This window comes from Ammospiza caudacuta, chromosome Z (assembly GCF_027887145.1).
Source record: "Ammospiza caudacuta isolate bAmmCau1 chromosome Z, bAmmCau1.pri, whole genome shotgun sequence".
Lineage (NCBI taxonomy): Eukaryota > Metazoa > Chordata > Aves > Passeriformes > Passerellidae > Ammospiza > Ammospiza caudacuta.
Window position 1 is genome coordinate 10290704 of NC_080632.1, and position 11475 is coordinate 10302178.

General features: G+C 42.1%; 1 protein-coding gene across 1 annotated transcript; it reads right to left on the minus strand.

Moving 5' to 3' along the window:
• Nucleotides 1-365: 365 nt before the first annotated feature.
• Nucleotides 366-10414, minus strand: CDO1 (cysteine dioxygenase type 1). Its single transcript, XM_058823753.1, has 5 exons — nt 10185-10414; nt 7977-8054; nt 5891-6048; nt 3302-3471; nt 366-1121 (listed from the first exon to the last, which is right to left on the minus strand). Exons 1-5 carry the CDS (start codon nt 10364-10366, stop codon nt 1092-1094), a joined length of 618 nt encoding a protein of 205 aa, XP_058679736.1. The 5' UTR covers nt 10367-10414; the 3' UTR covers nt 366-1091.
• Nucleotides 10415-11475: the final 1061 nt, after the last annotated feature.

The following is an 11475-nucleotide window of genomic DNA, read 5'->3' on the forward strand; positions in this document are numbered from 1 at the left end:
AGACTAGGAGAACTGCTACACATTCCCTACTTAAGAATATGTTATTAACTGCATTAAATGAATGAGATAATCTCCATCACTCATCTTTACTGATTTTTATGCGTTTAATTACAGTTAACTCTTTTCAAGAAGGTTCTTTCCCTGTGACTAAATCTGGAGGATAAAATTAAACATCAGCACACTCAGTGACAGAACTCCCCCCAACTTAATTTGAGTCAGGATTCTTTGCATGTTTGACATACTGCCAGCTTTTAAAAGTCTTTTTTAACAGTGTATTACTTGGAAAAAATTCATGAGGAATGTGGATTTTGGTAAAGTGTGATGAGTATTTTAGTTACAGTGAAAAAAAGTTTAAAACTCTGAAATCAGTGCAGAAATCCAGTTTTATTTCAGTTTTCTTCTTCATTAGCTACACAGAATACTTTAGAAACTGGACATTAGCTGAATTAAGTATGATTAGTCTTCCTTAACATCAAATCTCTGTGGAATCAGTTTTGAAAATCATCATGCATGAAGCATTTCTCTGCTCCTATTTAAAACAGGATCTGACAAATTAAATTGTAAAAAAAAAGGTAAAAAAATGCACAAAACTATCAAGATGGCCTAAAGCATTAAAACCTAAAAGACTTAATTAAAAAAAAAAGGCACTGCTGTTAGTTGTATCTACTGTACTACCCAGAGGTACAAGTGACTGGAAGCTTAGAAGTTTATATAGTTACTAATTACATTGAAAGCATACATCCCCATAGGTTTATTGAGAAGAATCAGATGATGTTTAAAAACTCTATTTCTGATATTCTCAGCGTGATAACCAAGGTGGAGCTTAAAAGGCGCTATAATTAGACAACCAGCTACTTAATTCTAACAGGAGCCTAAGAAAAGGCATCTAACCTCTGAAGCAGGTTATGGCACCAGTTAGCTTAGTGTCCCATAATTGGCATTTGCTCGAGGAAACTGTGTGTGGTCTGGAGGGTGCCCTAGAGTACTCCGATGTACAAGTAATGAAATGGATCTGGCTGTCAGCCTTAGCCATGCAAGTCTTCTGTCCCTGGTTAAACATTCAGCAGGTCTTACGCAAACGCTGATGCTTCTCAGTTGTTCTCCTGCGGCACTCCTGTAGCCTAAAAGGAAAGAGGAGAAGTTGTTGCTTTAAGGAAAGAAACTGTCACTGTCTATTTCATGGTCTCGTTTTGTACCTTTGTTCTCAGAGTAGCTCCTAAAAATACCCGGAGTGTATGTTTTCAGTGCTCCTTGACAGAGTTTTGTAGAAGGCACTATGTGCCTGAAAAAGTCACCCTGTCTATTGGCTCTGGGTGACCACGAGTAAGCTCATGGCAGAAGGGACTGCTGAGGACTGCTTCCTACTTCAGACTATCTTGTCTCCCCGATAGCCTGCTCTACTTCATTTTGACAGAAACTGCTGGAATGTCCAGCTTGGAAGACAGGCTGCAAACAGATACTGCCTCCCCCTGCAAAATTCCTGGCAGAAGAAACTGGTGTGCTGTGACACCCAACACAAAATCACATTTCTGTCAGTGGACTTTCCTATCAGTATTCTCATGTTTTGTAAATTATACAGTTACTCCAATGGGCAAGTCCTTTGACACACATACTATTTTTTTTATTAAGCCCATATAACTTACTGTGTGTTTCCTGGAGAGTTAGTTAATTAAGAATTCATCATGGCCAGAGGCCAGAAATCACAAGGTATTTACATGTGTCTTTAATCCACAAAATTAAGACATTAATTTTAGATAAAATCTAAAAATTTTAAAATTTTATCTACAATAATTAAGACAAAGAGGAAGAACTGAATGTGCTTTTGTTCAGCCAATCTTCTCACTCATAAAAGACAAACAAATTACATTACTCTCTTGATATTTATAACTTATAGATCTCTGCCTCCCTGGGTCCTTCTGTGATCTGGTAAACAGAAGAAAGTTTGCTTTTTCAGTCTGTTCTCCAGAAACCAAGTCACTGAGACCAGAAGGTTTTTGTAGCATGAAGTCATTTAGGCAGCTGAGTGGTCCAGACTTTCTACCACCTTCTTGTTTAATGAAATTCCATTTAGAGGAATTCATGAAAGAGACCCGACGATTAAGATTTAGCTCTTTCCTGTAAGCCAGATCCACTGCCCCATAAATGGTGAAAACACTGCCAGATGGTTACAGATCAGAGCAGTGAAACACTCCAAGCCAAAATACCTAGTCTCACGTACTATCTTAGGTACTAAATATTCAATAAAGAATTAAAAGAAAAAGAAAGAAAACAGACACTGAATCCTTGCATTAATTTTGTTCAGAATTCTTCCATGTTAATTACCCTTTAAAATCTGAACTATAAATTCAAATTTATTTCTCAAGGACTTTTCAAACTTGGGAAGGCTAAAATTTCTGTTTCAGCTGTTTGGTAATGTGGCAGGCTTCAGAGAAATAATTTACATGGTAATTGACAATTATAAAAAAATTTAAATTTATCTGACTAAGGACTCACTCTAGGAAACTCCTGAGCACTGAATTTCTAGCTTCAAGGAAAATGAAAGTGTTCAGTATCAAACAAAACTAAACAGTGTTTGAACATCTGTGGCTGAACATCGAGAATCAGTCTTTTCTCCACAGGTAAGTAGTTATTTTTCCCAATGCATGGAATAGTGCTGAAAGTCTGTTAATGTCTCCCACATGTTCCAGCTTGGTTGCTCCAAAAATGGTCTTAAGATTTCTTTCCTATCCAAATAAAATCACCCATTGCCCAAGAATGCAGACAACAGACAACTGGCCTACTCTTCCTCTCAGAGCATGTCTTACTCTGTGAATATTGTGATTATGAAGAACTGCATTGATTAAAGAAGTATTTACAGTAAGCTACAAGGTTTAAAACTTCTTGAAATGTGATCCCTTTTGGCAGGAGAGTTTAGGCAGGAAACATCACACCTGACTAATGCTGGCCAAAACAATGTGCTACTTCACACTTTCCATGGGCTAGGTTGTATTTACCATCATTTGTGGCCTGAAGGTGCTTAACTAGTAGCAGATGTCTCACTAATCCTCTCTGCTCAGAAGGAGAGGAAGGCAACAAAACAGGGAACTCCACATAAGGGAAGTGCAACTTGACCAATCAAAGAGTACTTGAAAACAGGTTTTATCTGATCCAAGAGGGGAAGGCCCAGGAAGGGCAGAGGTGCTGACCCTCCTGCATGTCCCGGGGCAGGGTCACCGCAGCCTGTGCAGGCCGCAGGGCAGCCCCTTGTACCCAACCCCACAGCGCCCAGGGCTGGGTGAGGAGCCCCTCATCTTGTACTTACGCAGACAGTCCTTTCTCCAAACTGGCTGTAGAAGGTCATCGTGACTTTGTGCTTGTGCCCAGTCCTCTGATCAAAGGTGTTGCAGGTGTCGAAGGGTGGGCTGTACAAATGCAGGCTGACAGCAGGCTCTGTGTGGCTTATGTTCTCCACACGGTGCAGGCCAATGGAGTCTACACCAGCAAAGGCACAAAATGGCAAAAAGAAGGTGTGTTAGCAGGAAGATCCAATGAGATCTCAATTGCCTAGAAAAAATACTTTTTAAACTGTAATTCATGAGCAAATAGGCATGGCCACACTTTTATGGGCAACAAGTAATTCAGTACAGGGAATTTGACTGGTGTTCTCTAGCACAGATTTCTAAACACACTGGTAATTCAAAATGTGTTATTGCCTTTCACAGTTCATGTAATTTCTAGATTATCTGCCACAGGATAAAGGCCAACAGAAATCCCAAGAAAATTAAGGAAGACCGTATTGTAAATATTTTTCTAGCTCTCATTCCCAAAGGATTTCAAGCTCATTTATTTTCCTAGGAGACCTGTTGCTCTACATGCTTCAGAAGCAGGAAGAGGGCAAAAGCTTTTGTACTTCTTTACAAGTAACAAGGATATCAGTCACATAGAAAGTCAGCTACGTGCATTTGGGGCATGGACTTATGGGCAGACATATGGTATCTTCTACTGCAGGCATCTGTTTCCTAATGAATCCTTCCAGTTTATTGGTTTGGAGAACACATTTTTCATTTGCTTTCGCTTTCCTATAAAGCAACTAATCAATAGTGACTGACACAATTCCAATCATGACTGAATAGTAAGCATAATCAAGCTGTTACAGAAAAATGTCAGGTATGAAGAATCACATCCATGAAACAAACCATGTCCATTCTACACTAAAATGGAGGTTTTGAGTTACTTAAGAGAGACCTTGAATTTAATTTATGACTCTGCTGTAAAAACATAAAATAATGAATTTATGATCCTGCTGTAAAAACAGCTCAGGCCTTTGAACTTGAATTTGTTATATAATACCTGGACGTGTATTGTGCAACATAGCCATGGTACTCTGAGAGTCATGAGTACACTCTTAAGTCTGATTGGAAGCCCAAAGTGTTGTTAACATACTTTGTCTAAATAGAGGATGTAGCAGTTGGGGGAAAGTCCTAAATCTTTGCTCATCTAATGGAGAACTCAAATAAACAGGGTTTAGTTGTTTCTGACCCTTATGTACAAGAGCAACCAAGAAGCACACAGTAGAATCATGAAGGCACTTGCTATCAATGTAATTATGGCAATCAGCACACTGTCAGTGTTTTCCTTCTGCTTGTTTAACATGTTCCTTTTAAACCAAAACATCTGTTATGAAACATGGCAGAGATCCAAACAGCCTCAGAGAACTGGATACCAAATTAGTTTTAAACAACTGAGGAAGCTTTGGGTAAGATGCACACAGACTGCAGTTGTTTGCATTGGAAAGGACTGCATATGTAGGGAGACCTGATTGAGGTGGAGAACCCATGTCCCTGGCACAGGAGCAGCCGCAGATGTGTCAAGCCATTTCCTGCCCTATCAATTCAGTGTTTTCATTTAGCACGGCACAGCTTCAACAGAGGGCTGCAGAACACCAGTCTTTCTCCTCAGTGCCCTCACCCTGGCTAAGTTCCTAACCCAACATGAGTCTCCCTCTAGCTGGGAAGTTCCCAAGGTCAGCCCCTCTAGGTGTGCTCTCCAGTGTTTTACCCATGACATGTAAAGCAGATGACCTGCTTGTCTGCTGCTTCACCTTTGTTCTGTTGAACTCAAAGTGGTCCAGCACAATGTGCAGGGTCTTTCATAGCACCAGCACACATTACATCCAGATTGCAACTCCAGGATGGTCTCCAGCAAAGCAGGAGGTGGTAATAGTTACAAGTACATGTGATGACGGCATGGATTTAGATACTTAAAGACCCTTACTGATGGAATCTTAGTCATTCGCAACATTGTGGTTTTTTTTTTTTTTGTAGATTGGAAATTTCAGTTTTGCTCACACTGCCCTTCAGCACTACAGCCTTTTGTTGATTTGAACAAGAAGTAGCACTGTCACAGGTTTCTGTTCCTAGCTGGTCAATTTATTTCATAGACAGTTTCTACAGTTTCACCATAAATTTTCCATGACTGAGTAAAAGGATTACTTCTTTGAGAACAAAAAAAAAAAAAAAAAAAAAAAAGCAAGGTGATCAAGCTTGCTTCTCTTATTTCTTAAAAAAATGCTATACAAGTTTATATTTACAAGCAATTACACATAATCATCAGGGGCACAATACTAAAGGCTGTTTGGACTAGAGGAGATACCCAGTATACTATTATTATTATTGCTACAAGCAATTGCTACAATGTTTTAAGAGTGAGTGAAAAGCACATTTTTGATGCGGTTGTTTATTTTACTGAATCTAAATACAGGCTTGTGCAGAGTCTAAAGAGTCACATTCTTAAACTGTACATAGAGCCATAGGTATTATACTGTTAAATGTAGGAGACAAAAGCAGATGAACTCTTCCGTTCGGAATAAGACTCATGACAGATAATTGTCAAAACAAGCTTAATATCTTACCATTAATGTAGGCACATTGATTTTCCCTCAAAACTCGTTCTGATTTCTTAGTCATTTCACCATTTCCTTTTTTCTCAGGCCATTCAAACAGAGTCTCCTTTAGATTTCCCTGGAGGATCTTCATAAAGCAGTGTGAGTCAGTGTGATCATGGATACTGCTATATATGTAAAAAGAATAACCAAACTCAGTGTGATACGCACATTTTATTTCAGAGCAAGACAGACAACATAGCATATTGTATGAGGACAAAACCTTAGAATGAAATTCCATTCCACAAGGGACGTGCATTAAGGGATGTCTACTTACACTGCTGCTATGGTAATATATTGAACTAAGTTCATATACAGCAGGATTTGGAGAAAAGTCAGATATTGGTCAGCCTATGACTTCAATATAGAGAACCACAAAGAAAGTCTGGAGAAAGGAGTAGGGCTGAAAATTTCTCCAGAATGCAAAAACTCTTCTGGGCCAAGAAACAAAACAATGCTTCTACCATGATCCCAGGAAAAGGCTGACATAAACTTGCAAGTATACCTGATCTCTGCAAATCCACCATGCTGACTTCCAAAATATGAAGAAATGAGCTAATGCTGCTTAATTTCTATAGCCCCTTTACTGCTGGGATTCACATGCATTGTTGAAAAAAAATGCCATACTTCTCACTCTGAGAGTACTAAATGCAACCAGTGATACTAAGCTGTTAATGTCACTGGCATTTTCATGTTAAAACTCAACAGAATCTGGTAGGATTTGTTTGCTTTCTTGATCTCTCTTCTTGCTCTGAAGCATGTTTTATTTGCCACATTTAGAGATTACATATGGGTTAGATATTTAGTTTAGTATAGTTAGTTTAGTTTATTTTTCTTTTAGTGCAGGAGTAACTGTTATAGAAGTAAACAGGATTAGGACAAAGGGAGAGCTCTCCACTCATTGGGACAAAAGAGAAGAGGGAATTTGACCCTCTGAAGTACAGCGCTAATAAGTTTCAATCAAAAACCTGGTACTTGTACATTACTGTTTCTATTCAGCAAAAATTAGGATTTCTTGCAAACTGAGATGCTGAGAGAGGAGGGCTTGCTTCAGGCACAGAACACTTCACAAATGCCACTTTGTCATGGTCCTTCCAAATAACATGAGAAAATCTGACCTTCTTCTTGCAGGAAGCAAAACTAGCTTGTCTCAGTCTAGCTGTAACAAATGCCCATCCAACTTGAACACAGTTTAACATAAATTACAGGCTGTGTGGGAATAGCCTAGGAGGAGTAGAGGTGGTGAGCTCAGTTTCTGTATTGTTCTGAGTTTCATATTATGGCATCCTCTAAAGAATGCCGTACATGATCAATTGCAACAAACAAAAAAAACCAAAAAACCCTGTTCCAACATCTCCTTAGCTTTTCTATTTAGATTTGAGAATATTCAGTCCAAAACCTGCATATTTGCTATTCAATTTTTTGCTTCAGCCCACAGTGAAAGACCTTCCAAGAGACAGATCCTGCCCTGACATAGTGTAGGACAACAAAACCAAGTGTACAGTCTATGCACATGACTTGGGAGGCCACATCAGCATTATGATCCATTTTGAGGGAAGAGATGAGATGCACAAACCTAGAGAAAGCCAAACAGTTCTGGAAAGGGGCTCCTTCCTCCCCATTGGTAGTCCTAATCAAAATCTACTTTTCTCATCTTGCCACAAGGCAGATTTAAAAACCCTGAAAGAATGAAGACTATTTAAACTGCACCTAGTCCTTCTTCTGAGGTCAGGTCTTATATGGGTCTGTTGAATGGGACAGGTTGAGCAGGGTCATATCTCTGGGACTAAAAACAGTAGAGAAGCTTAGCTTTTGTAGAAAAACAAAGCATTTTTGAAAGAGTGCTTTACAAATGGCCATGGACTACAAACTTGCAAAAGTTACAGCAGGTATTCAGGACTGCTATACTAATACAAGCTCTGCACTGCTTACTTCCCAGACACCTTCTGATAGCTCCCATAGGACTTATTTATTTTTCCTCTATTTTGTATGACAAAGATACAAAAGATGTGGGGAATTTATATGTTTGCTAAAATCATAGTTTTTAAATACAAACCTGCCATGACCTTCACCCCAGCACAAGATCATCAAGTTGAACTTTCCATTTCCATTGTCCACAAGATTTCTTGTGTACCTGAAATACAAAATGTTTGCTCTTAACTGTACTAATATGTCTATAAAAGAGAAAATTATACAAACATCTTTATGGAAGAAGGTTGTGACATACAAAAACTATTTTTCTTCTGTTTTCTTGAAATGTAAGTTTTACTTAGAAAAAATGAAATTGCATTTATAAGTTTGGCATTTTTTGGTAAGAAATATTTTTCTGGGAAGGAAAAGGAATATCTAATATTTTGAATACTATTTCTTTTGAATTACATAGATGATTGGAGTTTGGGAACTGTGAGTCAGACTAGAGTGGTAGACAGGATCAAATCAAAATGGTTATTGAATGAAGTCACTTCAGCAGCTGGCTTATAATTAGAAACAGAGGACTGCAACGAAACAAGAAAAATACATAGTTACATTCTTCTGCAGCTCCTTTTCTGATATTCTTGGCTTTCCTTCTCTTACACAGAACTCATTTGTACAAAGCCAAAATAACAAAGAATGAAGATGCCAGACTTCCTGCACATGGTCCTCCCACTCTGTTCCTGAAAGTTCCATGTCTTGTGTTATAGCATTTTTGTGTGGATAAAGCACCTGTGAGGGACGTTTTGCCAGCATCTACTTCTAAACAAAGTTTATTAGAGCAAAATTTCTTTTCAATTAACATCTTGTGTTTGTTTCCTTTTACTCTCCTTTAAGTTTCCCCTGAACTCTGATCACCTTGTTCAATTGAAAAGTTCATTAGAGAAGGGATTTGGATTTTGCTCCAGCTTCCCATAGAGTGACCCTTCTGATCTGGGTCTGATGCTATGGTACAAGTAGCTCAGTGAGAGATCTTCAGATTTAATTTTAGCAGTAGCCATGAGTATTTGCACTTTGCCAAGTAAAGAAAATATTTATGCCTACCATGGTATGCCTCAGTCTCACCTGAAAAATGCAAGCAAGGGCACACAGAAAGTGCATTGATATCAGTTGAATACTTTCAAATTAGTATCCCCATAAGTCCACTCTATTTCTCTATTTTACTCAAGAAAGGATGCTCATAAAGAACTACTTTCAAAGGAAACATCTATATCTACACACTGCCTCTCACTGCATCCACAATGTGTACATATATTACATAGACTTATTTCTCCTATGATGTCAGAAAACAATTAATCAATGCTGGCATTTGACAAGACTTCTCAAGCACTGTTATTTCTGTACAGGTCTGGCTGGACAAAAATAAATGTATAAATACCAAATAATAAATAAATATGTAAATAAAAGGTTGCCACAACCAATGTTAACACACTTTGTTTTCCTGATTCTTAGTTTCCTATGTTCTGTTACAAATGTCATTATTTGTTCCAAATGGAATACAGTCACAGAGAGGTGAAAGGAGGCTAAAAAAGTCAAGCTAGAATGATGCTGTCACAATGCCACAGTTAACAAGAAGTTTTGAAGTTTGAGGTGTTTGAGTGGGGTTTTGTTTCTATGTTTGTATTTTAAAGAAAACACTCGAATAAAATGCATTTATCTTGAAATTTAAAACAGCGAAGCCAACAGCGGCAGAGATAAATCAGTCGCTGGCAGAGCAAGAGGAGTTAGAACCCCAACAGGTATTTTCCTTCCAGCCGCTGAGCAGCAGCAGAAAGCCTCGATCTGCCCTGCCCCGGGGCAGCTCCGGCCCGCCGACACGGCAGGGCGCGCAGAAGGCACCGGCTCGGCCACGGACCCCGAGCGCGCCGTGAGTGCTGGTCCCTCTGCGCGCCCCCCGCGCTTCTCCCGGGCTCCTTCTCCCCACCTTGTGGTTTATCGCTTATTTCGGGGTCTGCGGCACGCCGCTGTGTCTCCCCGGGCCATCGCGGCCCCCTGCCCGCAGCGGGAGCGGCCGGGGGCCGGGTGCGGGGCCGCCGCCCGCCCGAGCCGCGGGGCCGCCATTGGCCGCGGCCGCTCCGCCCGCTCCCCGCCCCCGGCCCCGCCGCGACCCCCGCCCCGCGGCCTCTGCCCCGTGGCCCCTCGGCGCCGCCGGAGGAGCTGTCGGCCGGCTCCAGGCGGAGGCGGGAGGGGCTCGCCCGGCGTCCCTGCTGATCCCGGTCCCCGTCCGCCGCTCTGCCTCGCCGCGGCCGCCGCTTGCGCGGCCGGGGGCTCCCTGCTCCGGGGTGTTCTCTACCTGTACTGGTCGAACTTGGCGTACTGCAGCCACTCCTCGGGGTTGCTCTCGTACGACTCCATCAGCGCCTGGACCTCGTCCACGCTGACTTTATCCTCGGCGAATATCTGATGGAGGATACGGATCAGCTCCTCCAGGCTCCGCGCCTTCCAGGTCTCCGTCTGCACCGGCTGCTCCATCATCGCCGGTCGCTCCCGTGCCGCCTCCAGCCGCTGCCGCGGGCCGGCCCCCGCCGCCTGCCTTTATGCGCCGGGAGGCACGGCGGGAGCTCACCACCGCCCCGGCGGGCGGGCCCGCGGACAGCTGCCCGTCCCCGTCCCCGGGAGCGCGGCCACCGACCCTGGCGGGCGGGAGCAGCCGGAGGCGGCTGCAGAGGCTCCTCCACCGCCCGCTGCTGCTGCTCCGCCGGAGCCCGGGCGAGGCGGGGAAGGTCGGGCCGGCGGGGGTCTGGCGCTCCCGTATCCCGGCGGGGAAATAGGAGAAGTGGCTATTGCTGCCGGGCGGAAAGCATCTCTCTCCCTCTGTCGGGGAGTGCGCTCTGCCGCTGCCTCCGTTACTCACACGTTGGTTTGAAAAAATACATCTAAAAGCTCTACTGAAAGCAAAGCAAGACACACAGCTATTTCAAGCACACAGAAGATTGCTGCTGGAGATTGCTTACAGACAGCCTGCCCATTGATAGTGCTGTTTCTTGAAAGCCAGTGCACTCTGCAGGAACAATTAGGGCTGCCGTAACCATTAGCACTCAGAATGACACCCAGAAACAGTGAATGGGACAAAACAGACAGTGCTAAAACAACAGACCGTCCTCACGCTCCTCAGTCTATCCAATCTATATACTGGCACCAGAACAAGTAGATACTACACCAGCCGTCTTCCTTCCACTTCAGCTGTTAATGAAATCTCTTATTAGTCTGTTATTAGTTGTAATTAATCTGTTATTAGTTTTAAGAGCTGTTATTAGTCATGAATTCTGGCAAAGGAATTCACTATACACCATAGAACACTATTTGAAGAAAATCCATCTATTCTTTGTTAAAGAGAAAAAAGGTTCAGCTCTTCAGGTCTGCCTTATGATATGGCTCTGGAAGTAAGCAGACTGGTGGTGTGGGCTGCTGTAGCTCTGAGGCTCAAAGGTGCTCACAACATTGGCAGCTTGCAGTTTCCCTTACAGACAGTTTACCTTAAGGGATTTTTAGCACACCTGCATTCTCTTCCCTCTCCCTGACCTGTACATGAAAGTACAGGCATGACAAAAAGAAGTGCCATTAATAAAGTAAATATAGCTTGA